The sequence below is a fragment of the Mus musculus genome, chromosome 2, assembly GCF_000001635.26.
Source record: "Mus musculus strain C57BL/6J chromosome 2, GRCm38.p6 C57BL/6J".
NCBI classification, from domain to species: domain Eukaryota; kingdom Metazoa; phylum Chordata; class Mammalia; order Rodentia; family Muridae; genus Mus; species Mus musculus.
In genome coordinates this window covers 87922200-87948246 of record NC_000068.7, presented here as the reverse complement: position 1 = coordinate 87948246, position 26047 = coordinate 87922200, and the positions used below count along the sequence as shown (strand labels likewise).

General features: G+C 40.3%; 1 protein-coding gene across 1 annotated transcript; it reads left to right on the top strand.

Moving 5' to 3' along the window:
• Nucleotides 1-4620: 4620 nt before the first annotated feature.
• Olfr1155 (olfactory receptor 1155) lies at nucleotides 4621-5565 on the top strand. The gene has a single exon (NM_146643.2). The coding sequence runs from the start codon at nucleotides 4621-4623 to the stop codon at nucleotides 5563-5565; it is 945 nt and encodes a 314-aa protein (NP_666854.1).
• The last annotated feature ends 20482 nt before the right edge of the window (nucleotides 5566-26047 follow it).

Genomic DNA, 26047 nt, shown 5'->3' with positions numbered 1-26047 from the left:
CCCGAACCCGGAAAATGGAGCTGCTTAAATACCCCTCTGTGTGACATGTCAGCTCCTGATTAGCTGCTCACTCATCACCCCACTCCTACACCCCGGGATTGGCAGTGACTTGGCACGAATTTACTCCAGCACCTGCGCACATTGCTTGTTTACTAGTTAGGCACTGTGGATGCCAGTGCCATCTTGTAATGGCAATTGTTCACGGCTCTCCACAGGATACACTAGCAAGATTTTGCTGAAAGGACCCAGATATAGCTGTCTCTTGTGAGATTCTTCCAGGGCCTAGCAAACACAGATGTGGATGCTCACAGTCAGCTATTGGATGGATCACAGGACCCACAATGGAGGAGCTAGGGAAAGTACCCAAGGAGCTAAAGGGATCTGCAACCCTATAGGTGGAACAACAATATGAACTACCTAGTACTCCCCAGAGCTCATGTCTCTAGCTGCATATGTATCAGAAGATGGCCTAGTCGGCCATCAATGGAAAGAGAGGCCCATTGGTCGTGCAAACTTTATCTGCCTCAGTACAGCGGAACGCCAGGGCCAAGAAGTGGGAGGGGGTGGGTGGGGGAGTGGGTGGGGGAGCGGGGGTGGGGAACTTTTGGGATAGCATTGGAAATGTAAATGAAATAAATTCCTAATAAAAAAGTAAAATTGACTTCCTGATAAGAACATTTTGTCAGCAGTTTATACACAAGTATCTATAGTTTATAATCTAGTTTATATATTATATAAATTGAGGTTTTCTATATTTTCCTTACTATTTGGTATTTGAATCACTGTGTTGACTTAGAACTTCATTTAATAATTATTTTAAAAATGAATGTCACAATAACATTTATTCACAAGAATCCAGAAAATATTAATTGCATGTTATACTCAAGGAGCTTTCAATCCATCTTATTTATAATCCTTTGTATATTTTATCTTTGTATTTCTATGTATTGGCCTTTTCTATCATTGGCTTGCCTTATCGGTGTCTGCATTTATGACTTATCACTGACTTCTTTCTACTCTTTCACCACTACAGTGAGATTTAATATGGACCTCACCTGTAAGTACATCTCCAGTCTCTGTTAGGTTTTTGCATATATATTTGATCTTAATAAAATATTGTTTTGTCACTCTTTATAGATACGAAGCTCATATTTATTCATACATCTTGATTCATGTTTCAATTCTACAATCCAAGACAATGAATATCAGTTTCTACCTTATATTTACTTGTTAGAAGTAAAAACATTTATTCTGGTATCTAATGTTAGAAAACAGTTGAATTTAGTTCAAGAAAGTGAAAGTTGTTGTTTTGATTTTGAATTTTAAGGTTTAAGCAATTTACCTGTTCATTCAGTATTCTATGTGTTAATATTGGTTATATCTTTTATACTCATGGTTCCTCATTTATTAAATTTTGATTTCTCAGGATAGGAACTCACAGATATTTATATTCAGAAACAAAAAATAAAATTTTACTCACTAAAGAATGATATAGTATATTTTATAGCTACTTTTGTTACATATCTCCATTAAATATGGATGTTTTGTATTTATTGGTAAAATTGGCTAAAATAAATCTTAGGATAAATTCAATGTGGGATTTAAATAACAATAATTATTTCAAAAAATATAGCAGGAAAATAGCACTTGCTTTTATATTTTCAATTATCTTACCCTGGGCTTTTATAGCTGAAAGAAGACATTCTAGAACTGTTCATCCTACACCAGAGGCCTAGGTTTTGTGCTTCATATAATGCAAGCAAAAATAAGTATGTCAATATATATATTTATCTAATACCTTTGGCATATACACAGTAAGTGGCTAATAGATGTGAGGTAAAATGCAATCACTTCTCTACTTTGGTATGAATAAGATAGCAATAGTTTCGTGCTATAAAGTCCAGAGATGTGGAAATTCAAGAATAATTTTGAAGTAAGTAAAAATAAAGTTCATGTCATAAATTTCCATTAATCAAAAAAAATGGTTAAGAATAGGCATTAAGGAAATGAGGATTGAAAATAGAGTTGCAGACTAACCTGAACTCTCGGGGCCTGCTAGAGACTGGATCAACAACCAAAGAGTGAACACAGGCTGGAACTAGGCCCCTTGCACATATGCAGCAGTCGACCTTCTTGATCTACATGCATGTTCCCCCAAAACTGAAGTAGGACTGCCCTGAGTCTGTGGCCTACATGTCTGTCTGTTGATCCAAAAATGGACAGCGTTTTCTGGAATCAGTCGAAGAGGATGTACCTAGTCCCCTAGCAACGTGATATGGAGGGTTTAGGTTGGGAGTACATGGGAGTGGAATGAGAAATGGGGGGGGGGAATAGGGTGTTGACACTCAGTGGTGAGTTTCCTTTTCTTTTCTTTTTTTGTTTTTTCTTGTGTGTGTACTTGGCTTTTTGTTTGTTTGGTTTTTTTGTTTGTTTGTTTTGTTTTGTTTTGTTTTATTAGTTATTTTCTTCATTTACATTTCAAATGATATCCCCAAAGCCCCCTTTACTCTCCCCCTGCCCTGCTTCCCAGCACACCCACTCCTGCTTCCTGGCCCTGGAATTCTCCTGTACTGGGGCATATGATCTTTGTAATACCAAGGGCCTCTCCTCCCATTGATGACCAACTAGGCCATCCTCTGCTACATATGCAGACACAGCTCTGGTGGGTACTGGTTAGTTCATATCATTGTTCCTCCTATAGGGTTTCAAACCTCTTTAGCTCCTTGGGTACTTTCTCTACCTCCTTCATTAGGGGCCCTGTGTTCCATCCAATAGATGACTGTGAGCATCCACTTCGGTATTTGCCAGGCATTGGCATAGACTCACAAAAGAGTGGGGGACTTACTTAAGGGAATACTATGAGGAGAAAAAAGGCAGATATTAGGTTTTAAAGTGAACAAATAAATAAATTCAATAAATAAATAAGTAAATAAATAATATAAAATAGAGTTGCAGATGATATTAACAAAGCTAAAACTCAGAGGAAATACTTCCAAAGATGCTGTAGCTTTCCTTCAAGTTTTCCGTGAAATTAAAATTACATCATAAATAGTATTTAATGTTAATTGCTTGTTCTATAGTCCCTATAGAATAACACAGCCAATTATTTCTAGACTATAATGCTGGGGGAGAGGCAGTAAACATAATAATGGAGTTAGCAACTGCTTCAAATAAGTTCTTTCTATAGAGGCAAGAGGAGACTGCACTTACTACCAACAGGTTTGTACGCAGGTCTGAAAAATTATTGGTAATATTTTCCCTGTGAGCTATGTAGTCTTTGTATCACTATTTCATGAGAAAACATAATTTAGGAGAATATTTGAAACACTAATGGCATTTGCATCTCAAATTCAGGAAACAAAAGGTCTACTCTGTTAAAAGTTATGTTGAAAGAACCTTGTTTCAGTGTGAGCATGTATTTGGAATATGATAGGTCATGCGGGTTTTCAACACATATCTCCTATGTAAGTGAAAATTTGGACTAGTTTCCAGTTCAGAATGACATTTAAATTGTTGAATCACAATGAATAAGGAATACCTTCTGGGAAAACAAAATGAAGAAAGACTTTAACAAGCTTTCATTCTCTTCACATGAATATAGGATTGAATGACTATTTGAGATGTCTTACAGGGAGAACAAAGAAATTCATAAAAAGACACACCATTCTCACTCTTTGTGAACTATTATTTCTAGATAAGAGTATTTCCTGATTTTTACTCTTTGTGTTTAATTCAGTAAAGATATTCAGAATATCTTTGAAGCAATCTTCAAATTCAATAAATGCCATAGTTTACATCTTAAAGATTTGGTTTAAATATTTCAAGAAGAGATGCTATAAAAGACAACCAAAACAGTTAAGATAATAGATTGTAAAAACTGAATTTTATCATTTCACATGCGAAAATCTCATTCTGTAATGCTAATGACCATTTAACTGAAAGTGAAAACACAGTAGTTTGGGGAGGTTTTCTTTTTTTCCTTCTGAAGAAGTTTTGTTAAACTTCAACTTGCTCATCAGCAGAAAAAAGCAGCATAAAAGGTAACTTATTTTACTTTAAAAGCAAATGTAAAAGTTGAATATAATAAATAAGATCCTTAGTCAATTCCTATAATATTAATATTGCTGTTATTACAAAAAACGTAGATTGTTTTGTAATACCTCAGCATGCACAAATATTAGTATAAGGTAGTTTTCGTAGGTGAAGCTTTCTGTTCTTCTATATTTCATTGGAAATTCCAGTACCATAAAAATAAATTATTTCACTTGACCATTTTTTAAGAGAAAGAACTTGAAACTTCAGTAAAATTATATTGCTTCACATTTGATCAAGGTTTTATTTGTTTCTTTAGTTAATTATTGTATTGCACAATACTGACTTAAAAATCACATTTAAGCATATTTAAGAAAATGACTAGAGAAATCACTCATAATATACTGGCAATTTAATTTCTGAATCTCTGGTTAGTATGTCTTGATATTTCAGTACTTCAATATCACATAAGCTATGTATATTCTTTCATCTTTAGGCTTACTGATAGTCAATTAGGCATACTTTATCTGTGAACTTTTTTCCCTATTTTTTTCCAAGATCAATTTTCAGATCTCACCAGAAGACATCATGATTCTGACAGACATAAATCTAACTTCTGAGGTCACATTCGCTCTCTTGGGCTTCTCAGATTACCCAGAACTGCAGGTTCCCCTCTTCTTGTTGTTTCTGGCAATCTACAGCTTCAGTGTGGTGGGGAACATAGGGATGATGATAATCATCAAGATTAACCCCAAACTGCACACCCCCATGTACTTCTTCCTCAGCCACCTTTCCTTTGCAGATTTCTGCTATTCCTCCATCATTGCTCCCAAGATGCTGGTGAACCTTGTTGTAGAAGATAGGACCATTTCATTTTTAGGATGTATAATGCAGTTCTTTTTCTTTTGCACATTTGTAGTGACTGAACTAATTCTATTTGCTGTGATGGCCTATGACCGCTTTGTGGCTGTCTGTAACCCCCTGCTGTACACAGTAGTCATGTCACAGAGGCTCTGTGCACTGCTAGTGCTTGGATCATATGCATGGGGGGTGGTGTGCTCCCTGACACTCACCTGTTCTGCCCTAAATTTATATTTTCGGGGTTTCAACACAATCAATCACTTCTTCTGTGAACTGTCATCCCTAATAGCCCTCTCTTGCTCTGATTCTCATCTTACCCAGTTACTGCTTTTTATTGTTGCCACTTTCAATGAAATAAGCACACTGCTCATCATTCTTACATCGTATTTGTTCATTGTTGTCACTGCCCTGAAAATGCATTCATCTAGTGGACACCGAAAAGTCTTTTCTACCTGTGCTTCCCATATGACAGCCATCACTATCTTCCATGGAACCATATTATTTCTCTACTGTGTGCCCAACTCCAAGAACTCCAGGCACACCGTCAAAGTGGCTTCTTTGTTTTACACAGTTGTGATCCCCATGCTAAACCCCTTGATCTACAGTCTGAGAAATAAAGATGTCAAAGACACAGTCAGTAAATTAATGAATGTGAGAAAATTTTCTCAGTGACTGTAAGCCTTAAGAGGTTAACAAGAAATTAATGCAGTTAATTGTACTATTGAAAACATGTTTATTTTTGAGTGAATGAACTGGGCATTAAAAATTCATTTTAAAACATCTGATTTTTCAACAAAGAAACAAAATTTTCAAGTGAAAAATATATTTAAAGACCAAAAGATGATACTGTGTTAGGCATGAAAATATTGTACAAATGTGGTTGACCTTAACTTTAGTCTTTTGTTGTTAATGTGCAGTGTAGTTTTGTTCACAGAATAATTCTGTGTAACAAATGAAAACATATAAGTCATAGGTGACACATTATAAGCATGTGACTCCAACTTACAATGCCAAATATTTATTCTTTGTGACAAATAATACTGGAATGCTAAAACAGTCTCATCTCCACACTGTGAATGTAGAGAAGTAAATGGTAGATAGGGAAAGATGGTTTCAACTTTTCATGACCCCAAAATCCACTGTTATTGTGAAATAACCATAATAATGCATCTGGTGAGAATTAATTCCAAATGCATTTGGGACATAGGAATAAATGCTTCCTAATTTCATATTGTTTACTCTTGTAATTTAATAGATGACACACACTTAAAAGCAAACAAAACAACAGGGAAGACATTTTATTTATCATGGCTTGTGAAAGAGTGACTTTTTATTCAGGAACACCAGCAATGTCCAGGCAGTAATTATGTTTTATTACAACAACAATCCCATAATTACTTGGAGCTATTTTTCTGTGTCTAATAAATAAAGGACTTGTTATAATGTGTTCTAAGAAGTGTACATGAAAATCAGATGGTCTTACTATTTTAATTATTTCTGAAAAGTATCACAATGGAGTTGGCTATATGGATTTGTAAGAGGTTTAAAATCAGTAAATGGCTTTTTAGAATGTTGATAATTGTCAACAATATGTTCATTTTAATTTTAATGCTATTTTGTTGGTGTTTATTTGAAATTATAGTTGCTTACCATCTTCAATTATCAAATTATTGTTGTTTCTCTTTCTGTAAATGGTAATTACGTATTTTCATTAATAAAAGATGATGACAACTAAGATTTTACTCTAAAAATAATATTTTTCCAAGCTTTTTTTTATTAGATATTTTCTTTATTTACATTTAAATTTTATCCCTTTCCTAATTTCCCCTTCGAAAATCCCCTATCCCCTCCCCTGTCCCCCTGCTCCCCAACCCACCCACTCCTATTCCCAGTCTTGGGATTACCCTATACTGGGGCATAGCACCTTCAGAGGACCTAGGGCCTCTCCTCCTATTGATGACCAATATACAGATGATCCTCATCTACATAAACAGTTAGAGCCACATGTCCCACAATGTGTTTCCTGTGATTGGTGGTTTAGTTCCAAGGAACTCTGGTGTTATTAGACGCGTTCTCACGCCCGGCCAGGAAGAACACCACAGACCAGAATCTTCTGCGGCAAAACTTTATTGCTTACATCTTCAGGAGCAAGAGTGTAAGAAGCAAGAGAGAGAGAAAACGAAACCCCGTCCCTATTAAGGAGAATTCTCCTTCGCCTAGGACGTGTCACTCCCTGATTGGCTGCAGCCCATCGGCCGAGTTGACGTCACGGGGAAGGCAGAGCACATGGAGTGGAGAACCACCCTCGGCACATGCGCAGATTATTTGTTTACCACTTAGAACACAGCTGTCAGCGCCATCTTGTAACGGCGAATGTGGGCGCGGCTCCCAACATCTCCCCCTTTCCTTTTAATAAGAGCAAATAGGCCACCCATATTAATGAGAGTGGAGATAGAGGTCAAATCCCCAGTGTGTAGGTAAAGGAGCCATGTACAGGATTAGCTCTTAGGCTCACAGGCTTTTACCCAGAGCAACCCTGACCTGCTCCCGTGTCGTTTTGCCTGGAGAGAAGGACACTTGGACACTCAACCTTCTTGAAAGATGACATGTCTCCCTAGAATAGGCTCATATATGCCGCAGAGCCTTTCTACTGCAGTGCTTAGCCGTGCAACTCTCTCGGGCTGCTGAAGCACACTCACTCTATCCCGTGCAATGAGACTAGCCTCATGGGATATAAGAGCTGAGTGGCCAGCGACCTATTGCCTAAGCATAGATAACCATATATCAGGGGGAGCACCATGTTCTAGAGCTGCAAGCGCCTGGGCAATAACCACCTTGTCTCTCCTAGTTTGGGTCTTAAGCTTACAGACCAATCAAAGAAGCAACACTAATCCACAGCAAAGTGTATCTCCAAATAATATTAATCCCACCCATTTTTTAAAGAAAGAAAATGCTGAGGAGATCCAATTGGGTAATCCTTTGGTCAGGGACAGGTCCAAGCGCGTGGAGTTGACCTGAAGTCTCAATTCCCGAAGGATCTGTTCAAATTCAGCCATCCAATTCTGTAACATATACTGAAAAAGACTTTTTGACAAATTAGCTGCCCTAGTAAATTTAACATACTGAATGGAAGTAACACACAATCCCGGAAACTTTTGTTTACATCCCAGCTGAGTTATTTGTCATAATACATCTAGTTGTATCTGGACAAGATCTATGAGTTGATTAACCAGCATGAGACCTCTCTGTATCTTGACATTAGCTGAGGCCTGTTCATCTATGACTGTAGTCACTGAGGCTGACAAAGTGTTAATGGTGTCAGTCGTCTGGACCTGTCCAGACAGAGCCAAGGCTGTCTGAATTAAGGCTAAACCCAGTTCCCAGTTAGTGGTAAAAAAGCAGGAGAATACTTGAGCATTATACATCACCGTCATTGGGAGTGGAAATATCGACATTATCCCCCAACGCTGCTCTCTCTTTATTATTGACACCCTGGACATCACCAAGACGAGGGACATCAGTATTCCCTTGGTCAGTCTGGATTTTTCGGGTGAGTCTTTCTGGTATCCAAAATGGGTTGTCTTCATTCTGTGGAAAAACACAGATAGCTCCCCTGGATCTTATCAAAATAGGATCCGGGCCATACCATTTATTATCAAGGACATTTTTCCATTTAACCATCTCATTAGGCCTATCTGGCTCTGAACAATGACGTTCAGCCGCAGTATGGCCATGAGCATCAATATTTAAAAAATTGAGTGTAAAGAGTGCCAAAGACACAGACACTCTTGGTGCTTGGGGTAAAATCTCTTCAATTCCCCTCTTCTGTTTTATAAGATAGGTTTTGAGGGTGCGATGCGCACGCTCAACAATACCCTGTCCTTGAGGGTTGTATGGAAGTCCAGTCAGGTGGGTCACATCCATCTGACGGCAGAACTGCTGGAATTTTTGAGACGTATAAGCTGGTCCATTATCAGTCTTAAGGAGTCTGGGTTTCCCCCAAGCACTCCATGCCTCAAGACAATGTTGAATCACATGTGAGGCTTTTTCTCCGGTTAACGGAGAAGCAAACATGATGCCAGAACATGTGTCAATGGACACATGGAGATATTGAAGTTTTCCAAAGGAAGAAACATGTGTAACATCCATTTGCCAGACCTGTAGAGGTCGAATACCACGTGGGTTAATTCCCACATGAGGAACTGGCAAGAACTCACAGCAGCTTTGACATTGAGTAACAATGTCACAGGCTTCTTTTCTTGTCAGGGAGAAACGACTGCGTAATGTTTCAGCCGTCACATGAAAATTGTTATGAAAATTTCTTGCAGCCTCTACCGGGGATGATAGGGCAGCAGCCACCACTTTAGTGGCCTTATCTGCCAAATCATTTCCCAGAGCCATGGGGCCAGGTAGGCCTGAATGGGCTCTAACATGAGTAATATAAACAGGAAATCTTCTAGATAACAAAACTAATTGTATCTGCTGAAAAATATTGGCAACTCTACTGGAAGGCTTAATCACTCCAGCCACTTCTAAAAGATTTACTGCATTAACCACATAACAGGAATCTGACACAATATTAAGGGGTTCTAAAAAGGTTTTTAAAACTTCTAAAACCACTAAACATTCTACCACTTGAGGTGAAATTTCATTATACTGTTTGGATACCACTTTACCATTAGCCACATAGGCACCTATGCCAGTTTTTGATCCATCAGTATATACCACAATCCCATTTTTAAGTGGGTTTCTTACTGTTATTTGTGGAAAAACAACAGATTGATTTTGGGCAAACTGTAAGATTGGATGCTTTGGATAATGGTTATCTATTTTTCCTGAAAAGGAGGTAACTAAAACTGCCCAATCATTAGATGTGGCTGCCAAGGTTTGAACCTGTGCAGCGGTATAAGGTACAATTAAAAGATATGGACTTCGCCCAAAGTGGGTGATTGCTGCTTTTAGACCTTTAAGGGCAAGCTGTGCAATTGCATCAGGATACCAATCTATTATTTTAGCTGGGGATACGTTTGGATGGATCCACAACAATGGCCCATTCTGCCACAAAACTGCAGTTGGCAATTGTGCTGTCTTAAAGACACACAAACTGAAAGGCTGCGAATCCTCAATACGTTGTAATTGTGCATTCTGTAAGGCTTTTTCCACTTTTTGTAAGGCCTGGTTAGCAGCTAGAGTAAGAGTCCTAGGGGAGGAGATATGAGGATCTCCTTCTAAAATACCAAACAAAGGCCTTAACTCAGCGGAAGGAATCTTTAAAAAAGGTCTGAGCCAATTAATATCTCCCAACAGCTTTTGAAAATCATTTAAGGTATGGAGGTGATCTCTTCTTATCTCTACCTTTTGGGGCACAATCTTATCTGGGGACACCACAGAGCCCAAGAATTGTCCTGTATCAGAAATTTGGACCTTTTCTGTGGCTATCTGTAAACCCCACTGACTTAAAGTTTTAAGTAGAAAAGGATATGCCTTTTGTAGCATGGTAAGGTCTTTATGGCACAGGAGGATGTCATCCATGTAAAGGAGCAAAATTAAAGAGGGGAATTGTTCCCTCACTGGCAAAAGAGCTTCTTGCACATAAAGTTGACACATAGTAGGACTATTGGACATTCCCTGTGGTAAGACCTTCCATTGATACCTCTTATCAGGTTCCATGTGATTAATAGAGGGGATGGTAAAGGCAAATCTGGGCCTATCCCTTGGACACAAAGGTATAGAAAAGAAACAATCTTTAATATCTATAATAATTAAATTCCAGCCACGTGGTAAGGCGGAAAGTACAGGGAGACCCCTCTGTACTGGGCCAAATAAGTTCATTTGCTCATTAATGGCTCTGAGGTCATGGAGCAGTCTCCACTTTCCTGACTTTTTCTTAATTACAAAAATTGGAGTATTCCAAGGTGAGGTAGAGGGTTCAATATGGCCTAGTTTTAATTGTTCCTCTACCAGTTGAATCACAGCTTCTAGTTTTTCAGAGGATAGGTGCCATTGAGGAACCCACACTGGGTCCCCTGTTTTCCATGGTATGGGTCGTGCTGCCCCAATGGCCGCTAAGGAAAACCCAGACCCTGTCTGTCTTGGTTTCCATTAGGTGAGATGGGCTCTATCCTTCCCTGTTCTTGATGTCCTAACCCTTTTCCTTCTTTATAACCCATCTTTGCCATGATATTTTTTGCTTTAGTTGAATACCCTCCCGATGGGGCGTTTTCATTGGACAAAATAAGGCCCAAATGCTGCATAATATCCCTTCCCCAGAGGTTAACCGGGAGTGGGAGCACATAAGGTATGAATTTCCCTTGCTGTCCTTCAGAGGATTCCCACGTCAAGGCAATGGAGCTTATAGTGGGACATGATTGATAACCTAGGCCCTGTAATGAATGAGATGACTCTGTGGTGGGCCATGCTTTGGGCCACCAATGTGTAGAGATTATACTTTTATCTGCTCCGGTATCAAGGATGCCTTCAAACTCTTTTCCATTAATCTTAAGGCGGAGCTTAGGTCTATCATTTAAAGATACAACCAAATAGGCAGAATCATTTCCTGAGGAGCCCATTTTCTTTATCTCAGGTCCTGCAAATTTCTCCCTGGTATTATCAGGGAGGAGCAGCAGCTGAGCTATCCTATCTCCTTTACTAATAGAAAAAACGCCCTTAGGGCTTGAGCACAGGACCTGTATTTCAGGGGAATGTTGACAATCCATAACTCCAGGGTGGACTACTAAGCCCTGCAAGGTGAGTGAACCCCGGCCGAGAATAAGGCCCATGGTTCCCGGGGGCAAGGATGGTATAGGCTCCACTGGCACCGGCTGAATACTCATTTGAGGCATTAATAGGAAGTCGGAGGCGGCACGCAGGTCTACCCTTGTGGGTCTTCCTGGGTCGCCTCTCTGACTGCTTCCTGGGTCCTGACAAACCGGTTCCCATATCTTTGAGGGCCCTGGGACCGAGGGCCCGATGACCCGTTTTTTGGCACATCAGTTGATTGACTATCAGGTGGGGGAAGAATTCTGCCCTTTATATCCCTCACAGAGCTACACTGGTCAGCTCTATGATAACCCTTGCCACACTTAGAGCAAAGAGTGAGAGTCCCTCCCTGTTTATCTGGAGCTCTGCAATCTTTCTTAAAATGCCCAGGCTTTCCGCAGTTAAAACATGTCCTCTGATTATTTCTGCTCATGGAGCGGTTCTGAGATTGGAGGATGGCGGCCGCTAAGCCTGCATTGGTGAGAGGTCCCCCAAGCTCTCGACAGACCCTGAGCCAGTCTTGTAAGCCTTTGTTCTTTCTTGGGGCTATGGCCGCTCGGCACTCCTTTGTGGCTTGCTCATAGATTAGCTGTTCTACCAGAGGCGCGGCTTGCTCTGAATCTCCAAAAATACGCTCTGCTGCCTCTGTCATTCTGGCCACAAAATCTGAGAAGGATTCCTGAGGTCCCTGGACAACTTTTGTTAATTGACCAGTGGTTTCACCTGCTCGGGAGAGCGCCTTCCAGGCCCTAATAGCCGTGGAAGAGATCTGGGCATAAGCTCCCCAATGGTAGTTTGTTTGATCAGCAGAATAAGCTCCCTGACCCGTTAACAAGTCAAAAGTCCAATCTCTCTGCTCTGGAGTCAAAGCAGCTGCGTTTGCTCGGGCCTGCGCTTGTGCAGTTTCATGCCAAAGAGCTCTCCATTCCATATATTTGCCCATACTAGGGAGAGCGGCTTTTACAACCGTTTGCCAGTCAGCAGGAGTTAGTGCCATGCCGGCGAGCCTGTCTAACTGCACCAAGGTAAAATTAGCATTGGTTCCGTATTTACGGACCGACTCGGCAAGCTCTTTAATTTGTAAGTATTCTACCGGAGCGTGGACACGCCCACCCTCGGCTCCTTCAAAGACCGGAAATGCCTGTTGTATTTTCCTTTGTTCCTCTCTGGGAATGAATGAGTCTGCGCACTGCCTCTCTGCGCATTGCCTCTCTGCGCAGGGCTGACGCACTACGCAGGGCAGGGACTCCGCATAGGGCGGACCTTGAAGCCGACTGCCCTGAGGCCAATCAGCAAACTGGCCTTCGCCAGCCGCTTTTGGCTTCCTTAACTGATTAGCTAGCACTTTACCTGGCTGGTACCCTTTTTTCTCATAATGAGCTGCTTCTTCCTCCCAGTCTGTTTCTTCAGAGGAGAATTCATCATCTGATTCAGAGCTACCAAGAGCTGGCTCCCCGAGCCCATCCAGCGATGAGCACAGGCTCCTTTTCCTAGAGACCTCCGCTAATTGATCTTTCTTCTTTTCCCTTTTTCCTCTTTTTCTTCTAATCTCTCTCCAGGTATTCCTACCTAACCTTAACTTTTCCTCGGGTTCAAGACCCTTGGAAAGGCCTGTATACTTATTTTGTGTACCATATTTCCTCTTTGTTCCTACTCTCTCTCCCCACTTTACTTCTGATAGCTTGTCCTGAATTTCCTCTAGAATTTTCAGCCCTATCTTAATCACTTGATAACATGTGAAAAGGAACAAAAGGGCTCCTAACACCAGAAAAAATTCAAGGCCAAACATATTCCACTTTACTTCTGATAGACTGTCTTGAATTTCCTTAGAAAGTTCAAGGCCAGGCTTACCTCGTAAAGCTATACTCACTGGTACTCTCGTTCCCCAGCTGAAAAGTTCTGAATTCATGCAGTTGAATCCTTCTTAACAGTCTGCTTTACGGGAACCTTTATTACCGCGACCCGCAGTTCTGGTTCTGGAATGAGGGATCTTCCTTGCGCCAGTCCCGAGTTTTTTCTCGTCCCGGAATTCGGCACCAATTGTTATTAGACGCGTTCTCACGCCCGGCCAGGAAGAACACCACAGACCAGAATCTTCTGCGGCAAAACTTTATTGCTTACATCTTCAGGAGCAAGAGTGTAAGAAGCAAGAGAGAGAGAAAACGAAACCCCGTCCCTATTAAGGAGAATTCTCCTTCGCCTAGGACGTGTCACTCCCTGATTGGCTGCAGCCCATCGGCCGAGTTGACGTCACGGGGAAGGCAGAGCACATGGAGTGGAGAACCACCCTCGGCACATGCGCAGATTATTTGTTTACCACTTAGAACACAGCTGTCAGCGCCATCTTGTAACGGCGAATGTGGGCGCGGCTCCCAACACTCTGGGAGTACTGATTAGTTCATATTGATGATCCTCCTATGGGGCTTCAGACCCCTTCAGCTCCTTGGGTACTTTTTCTAGCTCATTCATTGGGGACCATGTGCTCCATCCTATGGATGATTGTGAGAATCCACTTCTGTATTTGCCAGGCACTGACAAAGGCCATCAGGACACAGTTATATTTTTAAAAATAATTTAGTTCCATCCATTTGCCTGCAAAATACATGATGTCCTCATTTTTAATAGCTGCATTTTGTAAATGAATGACATTTTCTGTATTATTTCTTCTGTTGTGGAACATCTGGGTTGTTTCCAGCCTCTGGCTTTCACAAATAAGGCTGCTATTTTAACATAATGTAATACATGCAACTGTGGCATAGTGAGGCATCTTTTAGGTATATGCTCAAAAGGCAGCTTAAAGAGTCAGATGTAGATACTTACACCCAACCAATGGACAGAAGCTGTGGACTCCTGTGGTTAAATTGGGAAAGGACTGGAAGAAGTTGAGGAGGAGGATCCTTATAGGATGAACAGCAGTCTCAGCTAAGTTGGACCCCCAAGATCTCTCAGACACTGAGCCACCAACCAGGCAGCATACACCAGCTGATATGAGGCCACTGACACATATATAATAGAGGGCTCCCTAGTTTGGCCTCAGTGAGAGGATGCCCCTAATCCTTGAAAGACTTGAAGCCTCAGGGAGTGGAAATGTCTGGTGGGGTGATGATCTCTTGGAGACAATGGAGGGGGACTGGGATGGGTAGTTGTCAGTGGCAGAGCGGGAAAGGTATGGCAACCGGGCTGTGAAAAAAATTAAACATAATATTACTAATAACAGTAATATTTTTTTTAATTTCTACTCCATCTTTACCCCTGCACACCTTGTAGGCAGGAAAATATGTGGATCTAACATTTTGTAGCTGGGTTGGTGTAAAAATACCTTCATTGGAAGTCTTGCCTGGCTGTAGGAAATAGCAAGTTGAGATTCCATAACCTCCATTGTTGGGAGTCTTTGCTAGTGTTACCCTCATACATTCTTCAGAGTTTCCATTGCCTTAGGTTTCTAGCTTGTCCTAGAGATACACCTCCCTTTCCAGGTGTCTATGAGTACTCTCTCTATCTTCTCTCCCCCAAACCCATTCTGATCCCTTCTGTACTCATCCCCATCCCTATTCCTATCCAGTCCCCTCCCTCAGTTTTAAAATCATGATGACTATGAGGGGATATAAATTATATACAGGACTTAATTTATTTTTTATGAATTAAATTTTGTAAATTTATACTTGAAATAAATTTACAAAATAAGAATAGTTTCCATTCTTAGTGAGACTCACATATCTCCCTTGAGTGGCCAAACAATGAATGGTCCAGCTTGATCTCCATGCCATGAGATGCCAGATCCCACCGCTGATGGAAACAAATGCAAAGACTGAAAGTCAATTATTTGGGGCTTGGGGAATCCTGCTGCAGAGGGCTAGGAAGAATTGCAGAACCAGAGGAATCAAGAATACCAGAAGAAAACCTACAGAATCAGTAACTATGGGCCCATAGAAGCACACAGAGACTGAATTGCCAACCAGGGAACATGCATGAAACTGACTTAGGCCTTCTGTGCATGTGTAACAGATGTGAAGCTTGGTGTTCATGTGGGACTCCTAACCACAGGAGCATGGGCCTTCTCTGACTCTGTTATCTCTCTCTGGTACCCTTTCCCCTTACTGGGCTGCCTTGTCTACTTTCAGTGAAAGAGCATGCCCATAATCTTAGTGTGACTTGATGTGGCAAGGCTGGTTAATACCCATGGAAGACCTCCTTCATAACTCATTTTTATTCTAAATGCTAATTCAAGAATATTTATGGACTACATGTTTGAAATACTAATGAATTTAAATATCACAATTGTATCTATTATATCTAAGCCATTAATTTAAAAATAATAAAAATAATTTCAGAATTAATGTGATATGTAGTAGAATATAACATTTTACCTAGGATTATTCTTTTTAAAAAATAATTATTTTTTACATTCCATATTCCATTCCCTGCCCCTGCCATCCACCCTCTGACTGCTCCATATCCCACACCTCCTCCCCATCCCCCTGTCTCCACGTGGATACCCCCAACCCCCAACCCACCTGACCTCTAAATTTCCTAGGGCCTCCCTTTTTCTAAAAAGAAAGAAAGGAGGGATGGATGAATGGGAGAGGAAGGGGGAAGACTGGAAGGAGGGATGGATGAATGGGAGAGGAAGGGGGAAGTCTGGAAGGAGAGAAGAGAGGAGAAACTGCAGTCAGGTTGTAAAGTAAATAATAACAATAATAATAATAGTTATTATTATTATTATTATTTTGAGCTTCTGAAATGAAAAAAGCAATTTAGAAATAGTGCTATATAAACAAATATCTTTAGTAACATGTATTGAAAATTATAGTTCTTTCCTTTAATTTCAAAGAACCCAAGGCAGGGAATATAAATTATATACAGGACTTAATTTATTTTTGTGAATTAAATTTTGTAAATTTATACTTAAAATAATGCTAAATACAATTTTAATTCATATTTGTACATGTTTTGTTCGATATTTTCATATATTTAAATTGAAGCATTATGAAACTGGAGAGATTGCTCAATGGTTAAGAACACTAATAGTCTTCTGGAGAACCTGGGTTTGGTATTCAGCATCCACATGGTGACTCACAACACTTGATATCTCCATTCCCAAGATATCCAGTATCATCTCACTTCCTCCTTATAAAATAAAATAAGTAAATTAAAAATAGACACAATTTTCAGTTTATGTCATAAATACATTATGTCCAACATAATTAAACTAAAATAAATTCATGGGACACACTGAAACTAACAGAAGTGATGAAACAAATGGATCTGACAGATATCTACAGAACATTTTATCCTAAAACAAAAGGATATACCTTCTTCTCAGCACCTCATGGTACCTTCTCCAAAAGTGACCACATAATAGGTCACAAAACAGGCCTCAACAGATTCAAAAATATTGAAATTGTCCCATGTATCCTATCAGATCACCATGCACTAAGGCTGATCTTCAATAACAAAAAAAATAACAGAAAGCCAACACTCACGTGGAAACTGAACAACACTCTTCTCAATGATACCTTGGTCAAGGAAGGAATAAAGAAAGAATTTAAAGACTTTTTAGAGTTTAATGAAAATGAAGCCACAACGTACCCAAACCTTTGGGACACAATGAAAGCATTTCTAAGAGGGAAACTCATAGCTCTGAGTGCCTCCATGAAGAAACGGGAGAGAGCACATACTAGCAGCTTGACAACACATCTAAAAGCTCTAGAAAAAAAGGAAGCAAATTCACCCAAGAGGAGTAGACGGCAGGAAATAATCAAACTCAGGGGTGAAATCAACCAAGTGGAAACAAGAAGAACTATTCAAAGAATTAACCAAACGAGGAGTTGGTTCTTTGAGAAAATCAACAAGATAGATAAACCCTTAGCTAGACTCACTAGAGGGCACAGAGACAAAATCCTAATTAACAAAATCAGAACTGAAAAGGGAGACATAACAACAGATCCTGAAGAAATCCAAAACACCATCAGATCCTTCTACAAAAGGCTATACTCAACAAAACTGGAAAACCTGGACGAAATGGACAAATTTCTGGACAGATACCAGGTACCAAAGTTGAATCAGGATCAAGTTGACCTTCTAAACAGTCCCATATCCCCTAAAGAAATAGAAGCAGTTATAAATAGTCTCCCAGCCAAAAAAAGCCCAGGACCAGACGGGTTTAGTGCAGAGTTCTATCAGACCTTCAAAGAAGATCTAATTCCAGTTCTGCACAAACTTTTTCACAAGATAGAAGTAGAAAGTACTCTACCCAACTCATTTTATGAAGCCACTATTACTCTGATACCTAAACCACGGAAATATCCAACAAAGATAGAGAACTTCAGACCAATTTCTCTTATGAATATCGATGCAAAAATCCTCAATAAAATTCTCGCTAACCGAATCCAAGAACACATTAAAGCAATCATCCATCCTGACCAAGTAGGTTTTATTCCAGGAATGCAGGGATGGTTTAATATACGAAAATCCATCAATGTAATCCACTATATAAACAAACTCAAAGACAAAAACCACATGATCATCTCGTTGGATGCAGAAAAAGCATTTGACAAGATCCAACACCCATTCATGATAAAAGTTCTGGAAAGATCAGGAATTCAAGGCCCATACCTAAACATGATAAAAGCAATCTACAGCAAACCAGTAGCCAACATCAAAGTAAATGGAGAGAAGCTGGAAGCAATCCCACAAAAATCAGGGACTAGACAAGGCTGCCCACTTTCTCCCTACCTTTTCAACATAGTACTTGAAATATTAGCCAGAGCAATTCGACAACAAAAGGAGATCAAGGGGATACAAATTGGAAAGGAGGAAGTCAAAATATCACTTTTTGCAGATGATATGATAGTATATATAAGTGACCCTAAAAATTCCACCAGAGAACTCCTAAACCTGATAAACAGCTTCGGTGAAGTAGCTGGATATAAAATTAACTCAAACAAGTCAATGGCCTTTCTCTACACAAAGAATAAACAGGCTGAGAAAGAAATTAGGGAAACAACACCCTTCTCAATAGTCACAAATAATATAAAATATCTCGGCGTGACTCTAACTAAGGAAGTGAAAGATCTGTATGATAAAAACTTCAAGTCTCTGAAGAAAGAAATTAAAGAAGATCTCAGAAGATGGAAAGATCTCCCATGCTCATGGATTGGCAGGATCAACATTGTAAAAATGGCTATCTTGCCAAAAGCAATCTACAGATTCAATGCAATCCCCATCAAAATTCCAACTAAATTCTTCAACGAATTAGAAGGAGCAATTTGCAAATTCATCTGGAATAACAAAAAACCTAGGATAGCAAAAACTCTTCTCAAGGATAAAAGAACCTCTGGTGGAATCACCATGCCTGACCTAAAGCTTTACTACAGAGCAATTGTGGTAAAAACTGCATGGTACTGGTATAGAGACAGACAAGTAGACCAATGGAATAGAATTGAAGACCCAGAAATGAACCCACACACCTATGGTCACTTGATCTTCGACAAGGGAGCTAAAACCATCCAGTGGAAGAAAGACAGCATTTTCAACAAATGGTGCTGGCACAACTGGCTGTTATCATGTAGAAGAATGCGAATCGATCCATACTTATCTCCTTGTACTAAGGTCAAATCTAAATGGATCAAAGAACTTCACATAAAACCAGAGACACTGAAACTTATAGAGGAGAAAGTGGGGAAAAGCCTTGAAGATATGGGCACAGGGGAAAAATTCCTGAACAGAACAGCAATGGCTTGTGCTGTAAGATCGAGAATTGACAAATGGGACCTAATGAAACTCCAAAGTTTCTGCAAGGCAAAAGACACCGTCAATAAGACAAAGAGACCACCAACAGATTGGGAAAGGATCTTTACCTATCCTAAATCAGATAGGTGACTAATATCCAACATATATAAAGAACTCAAGAAGGTGGACTTCAGAAAATCAAACAACCCCATTAAAAAATGGGGCTCAGAACTGAACAAAGAATTCTCACCTGAGGAATACCGAATGGCAGAGAAGCACCTGAAAAAATGTTCAACATCCTTAATCATCAGAGAAATGCAAATCAAAACAACCCTGAGATTCCACCTCACACCAGTCAGAATGTCTAAGATCAAAAATTCAGGTGACAGCAGATGCTGGCGAGGATGTGGAGAAAGAGGAACACTCCTCCATTGTTGGTGGGATTGCAGGCTTGTACAACCACTCTGGAAATCTGTCTGGCGGTTCCTCAGAAAATTGGACATAGTACTACCGGAGGATCCAGCAATACCTCTCCTGGGCATATATCCAGAAGATGCCCCAACTGGTAAGAAGGACACATGCTCCACTATGTTCATAGCAGCCTTATTTATAATAGCCAGAAGCTGGAAAGAACCCAGATGCCCCTCAACAGAGGAATGGATACAGAAAATGTGGTACATCTACACAATGGAGTACTACTCAGCTATTAAAAAGAATGAATTTATGAAATTCCTAGCCAAATGGATGGACCTGGAGGGCATCATCCTGAGTGAGGTAACACATTCACAAAGGAACTCACACAATATGTACTCACTGATAAGTGGATATTAGCCCAAAACCTAGGATACCCAAGATATAAGATACAATTTCCTAAACACATGAAACTCAAGAAAAATGAAGACTGAAGTGTGGACACTATGCCCTTCCTTAGAAGTGGGAACAAAACACCCTTGGAAGGAGTTACAGAGACAAAGTTTGGAGCTGAGATGAAAGGATGGACCATGTAGAGACTGCCTTATCCAGGTATCCAGGGATCCACCCCATCATCAGCATCCAAACGCTGACACCATTGCATACACTAGCAAGATTTTATTGAAAGGACCCAGATGTAGCTGTCTCTTGTGAGACTATGCCGGGGCCTAGCAAACACAGAAGTGGATGCCCACAGTCAGCTAATGGATGGATTACAGGGCTCCCAATGGAGGAGCTAGAGAAAGTACCCAAGGAGCTAAAGGGATCTGCAACCCTATAGGTGGATCAACATTATGAACTAACCAGTACCCCGGAGCTCTTGTCTCTAGCTGTGTATGTATCAAAAGATGGCCTAGTCGGCCATCATTGGAAAGAGAGGCCCATTGGACACACAAACTTTATATGCCCCAGAACAGGGGAACGCCAGGGCCAAAAAGGGGGAGTGGGCGGGTAGGGGAGTGGGGGTGGGTGGGTATGGGGGACTTTTGGTATAGCATTGGAAATGTAAATGAGCTAAATACCTAATAAAAAATGGAAAAAAAAAAAAAAACACGAGGAGGAAGACCTCTCTCTACCACCACAGCTCCCAGCATCTCACTTAAGCATCCTGGGGCAATCAAGCACATTATCTCTCCATCAAGCTTGACAAGATGAATGGCGATTAAAGCAACCCCTCCCCCAATTACTACTCTACTTCTCCTTCAAATGGAATCACTGCAAAGAGACATGGGACAAAACTTTCATGAGTCAGACACAGATAGCAGCTTCCTGTCTAGATCCTACTATCTCAGGAAGAAACAACTATTGAGAAATGAGATCACATCAGCTTTGAAAACTTCCACACACAAAAGGAAGCCCTCAGCAGAGTGATAGCCTACAGAAAATCTTTGCTAACTGTTCATCCTATAAGGTATTAATATATAAAAAAATTAAGAAAAAAAAAACCACCAAAACAAGAAATAATACAACAAATGGGAAGATTGACTGACCTTTTTTAAAATAATAAATACACAGAGCCAATCAATACAGGAAAAATACGTTCTATATCCTTAGCCATCAGGGAAAAGCAAATTAAAATAATAGAGACTCCAACTCACTCCAGTCAGAATGGTCACTGTCAAAGAAAAAAAAGAAAGGAACAGCTCTTTACTCTCAAGGATAAGGGGGAAACAGAAATCTTAAACCCATATATTCCCTGTGTTTATGGTGCCAAAAATTCATAATAGTTCCGTCATAGGATCAGCCTAGGTTCCATTGACTGGTGAGGGAGTAGGGAAAATATGGTATTTATATTTAAATGAGTATTACAAAGCCACATGGAAGAACGGACACATGTTACTTTCAGGAAAAAAAAAATCATCATGTTAAGTGAAATAAGCAAGAATCAGAAAAGCCAGTACCAACATGGTTTTCTGCCATGCAATATCTAAACTAAAAACAGACACTAAAGCAGAGGTGAGCAATTTAAAACCAAGTGAAGCAGGAGTAGCAGTGGAGATGGGGAGCAGGGGAGGGTGGTGGTGAAAGTGAACAAATCCTGGGGTAATTGATCATTTATGAAAATGTTATAATGAAACATGTTACTTTACACAATTAATATACAATAAAAAATGGAAAAACAAAAAAAAATAAATTCATGTTAGATTTTTCGACACTTTTCCTGCCTGTGACTAACACATTATATTTGTATTCTGTGCTCATTTCTTATATTAATCATATGAATATCTTTTGTGAAACCTAAAAATATATGGAAGTTGATGTTTATTTATTTATATTCATAAGAATAAACAAACAACTCATTAACGGATTACAGCTTTCTAGAATACATTGGTCACAAGTCAGGATCCCTAAAACTGACCTTACTCATTTGGTCAGTGCAGGAAAGAATGTTTGTAGAAACAAGTTGTCACCCTTCAAGCAGACAATTCAAGTCCTAGCATCTTGTGGCTGTGGACACATCCTCATCCAATCCGATAGAGTCAAAGATGGATTTGCTACCTCCAGGCAATCTGTTTTCAGGAAGTGTGCATCCTACACAATGTGTAAGGAACAGTCCATTCTGTTGAGATTAGGCTCTGTCTTGTTTCTGCCTTTAGCCTCCTCACACTGCCTCATAAATATGACATACCCTAGTAGTATGAGTAGTTTCTATGAAATATTTTGTTATGTCTTAAAAATCATAAAACATATCTTGAATTACATTCTTTAGTCATATCTGTTAAGATGTCTTTTTATTCATATTTTGATTAATTAATATATTTATTTTATAGCCTCATCACAACTTCACCTCTCTGTTCTCCTTTCAGTGCCTCCCTCTAACCTCTCCAAGTTCCATTTCCACCCATCCTCTCCTTCTGCTTGAAATAGGGGAGGCCTCCCATGAATACCAACAAGCCTTGTCATATCAAGTTGCAGTAAGACTAAGGGCATCTTCTCCTATTGAGGCAAGACAAGGCATCCCAGTTAGTGGAAAGGGACTGAAAGGCAGGTAACAAAGTTAGAGACCACCCCTGTCCCTGCTGTTATAAGTCTTACAGGAAGTCCAAGATGCACAAAATTTACATATGTGCAGAGAACTGAGATCTGTCTTTTACATACCTTCTGGTTAGCAATTTAGTCATTATGAACCTCTATGGACCCAGGTTGTGGTATTGTTCATGTTTCTATCTCTTTCAATCCCCTTCCCTTCCAAAGGATTCCCCAAGTTCCACATAATGTTTGGTTTTGGGTCTCTGCATCTATTTCTACCAGATTTAGGGAGAAACCTCTCTGATAACAGTTATGCTAGGATCCTGTCTACAAGTATGCCAGAGTATCATTAATAGTGTTAGACTTGGGCTCCTTCCCATGGAATAAATCTCAAGTTGGGTCAGTCATTAGTTAGTCCATCCCTTATATTCTGCTTCATCTTTTATCCCTGCACATCTTGGAGGCAGGAAAAATTGAGGGTCTAAAATTTCATAGGTAGGCTGGTATCACAGTCCCTCCCTTAGAAGTCTTGCCTGGTTACAGGGGATGGGCAGTTGAGGTGTCATATGCCCTATTGCTAAGAGTCTTGGCTATGGTCACTTTAATAGATTTGTGGGAGTTTCCATAGTTCACGGTTTCTAGCTAATCCCAGACATGCCCCTCCATACCTCCTGCCTGCCCAATCCAGTTTTCTCTCCCAGTATTCTCTCCTTTCATCTTCCCTCCACCTCTTCTGTTTCCCATTCCCAACCCATCCTAACTCATTCCCCTCTCTCATTCTACCCATGGTACTTAATCTATTTCCACATCTCTGTGAGATTCAAGTATCCCCACTCCCACCCCTTGTGCCCTCCTTGATATGACTCTCCTTTGGGTTTATGTTTAATAGCATGGTTATTCTGTACTTTATAACTAACATCCACTTATAAGTGAATACATACCATATTTCTCTTCCAGGATCTTGATTGTCTTACTCATGATGATCTTTTCTAGTTCTATGTCATGAGTCAGGATAGAGAGCTAGAGAGCCAGGAGAATGGATGAAAATATGCAGCTGCCAGGGGTCAGGGGTGTGAAGAATAGGAAGTCACAGAAACCCAGTATCCATTTTGCCTTGCTTGGCTGCCTTTTCTGTCCTCAGTAGGAAGTGATGCAACTAGTCCCGCTGTCACTTGATGTACATGGGTGACTTGGTTCACATGGGGGGTGTTCTCTTCTCAAAGAAGGGGAGGGAAAATGGGGGAAGGAGTTATGAGGGTGGGACTGGAAGGGATTAAGGGAGGTGGAGCTGGGATCAGGATGTAAAATGGACAAATAAATAAATAAATAAATAAACTAAATGCGGGGGGGGGGGAGAAATAATAATCTTTGGCCTAGGTGGGAACCTAACATTCCAACTAGGCTAGGTTAATCACCTTACCAAGAGACCACCTCCTAGGAAGGCAGGCTCACCATAAGTTCTATTAAAATAATAGGAAGAATAAATATTATGTTAATGAGATAGTGTACTTTTTCTTCTCTCTACCTCTGAGTGCAGCACAGCTATGCTTCCATGGTGATGGTCCTCTGGATTTTTCACCTTGGAGCCCAGTCAAAAAACAGTAACTTTTCCTTTTTCCTACTTTTATTTTTTCTTGTCCTTTTCTCTCTGATGCTGGTCAAAACCTAAATATGTCTTTTGTGAATCATTGGGCTTCATTACCTTTTCTCTAAAGTTCCTCTCTCATTTTTCACTGCTTTCCTATTAAGCATATGACCTTGATGCTGACTTCAAAGTTATTATGTCTTTCTTTTTTTTTTAATGTCTTTCTTTCTAACCTACATTTTCTTCCTTCAGGCATCAACTGGGAGTTACAACTTGACTGTTGTGGTTGTTGTTGTTCGTGTTTTTTTTTTTTCATGTAAAGCCCCATAAATTCATTCATAAGGTTGTGTTTGAATTAATTCTTAAATTATTTTAATAAGTCTAAAACTCTAAGGAAGAACTTGTATTTGCCCTACATGAAAATTATAAATTTGGCTTCTGTTGATTATGGTCTTGCACTTGCCTCTTGCCATCTGGTTATCCCTGGTGTTTGCTGGTCTGGGTGACTCCGTCTGGAGTCTGTCTCTTTTGTCCCTGGGTTGCTTCAGGTCTCCTGGTAAACCTGCAGCCCACCCATGGGGCCTTCCAACTGGGGGATTATTCAGAGGGGCAAAGAAGCTGCTGATCTGTTGCCCTGGTTGCAGTAGAACTCCTGGGAGGCCTTTGGACAGTTGGGTCTTCAGAAGAACAGTCAAATTGTTGTCCTATGTGAAGATGTTCTCAGGGGTGGGGTGTGGGGAGGGGGGATATGGACTGTGATTTCTGTTTCCCTGTGTGCAGCAGAACTGTGGTCAGTTTCCCTGCATGCCACAGAGCAACTGGGATGTGTTCAGACTGTGATGTCTGTTGCCCGGTTGCTCTGTGTACAGAGGAGCTCCTGAAATGCCTTCAAGCTATGGTGTCTTTGGGGACAAAAACAAGCTGGTGATCTGTTGCCCTGTGTGCAGCAGATCTCCTGGATTGCCTCAGGCTGTGATGTCAGTTGCCTCTCTGCACTGAGTGCAGAGAAACTTTTGGGATAGCTCGGGATATGGTGTCTTCAGGGGAGCAGACTAGCTAGCAGTCTGGCCCAGCAGAAAGGACCAGGCAAGAGGAGAGAGGTATTCCAGGCAAGGCGGGGATATTGGTGGGAGATGAGTCCTGAGTTCACTGTGCTCCTAGCAGAGGGCATGGGTCTTTGGGGGCAGGGGGAGTCTTACCAACTACTCTGAGTGCACCAGATCCTCTAGGATGGTTCAGGATATGGTGTCTCCAGGAAGCACACCAGCAGGCAGTCTGCCCCAGCAGAAAGAACCAGGCAGAAGCACCTTAGTGAAAAAATAACAACTGTCACTAGAGATTTCTTCTATTTTATGACCTGGAAAATTAAGTATAGTTAAAATGCTGAATGTTTCTGAAATTATTTGATGAGTCAATAAAATTCCTGTCGAATATCACAAACAAAAATTATTTGTCAGAAATGTGTACTAAGTAATCCTAAAGTTCATGTAGTGTTATACAGCAAGTGATCAATAAAACCAAAGCTAGAGAGTAATTGACACAATTTATAAACAGTGTAAATAAAAGAGACAGATCAACACTAAAGTGAAAGAAATTAGAAGTCATGGTGTTCGTTGTGGTCTGGGAATCATTGCAAAA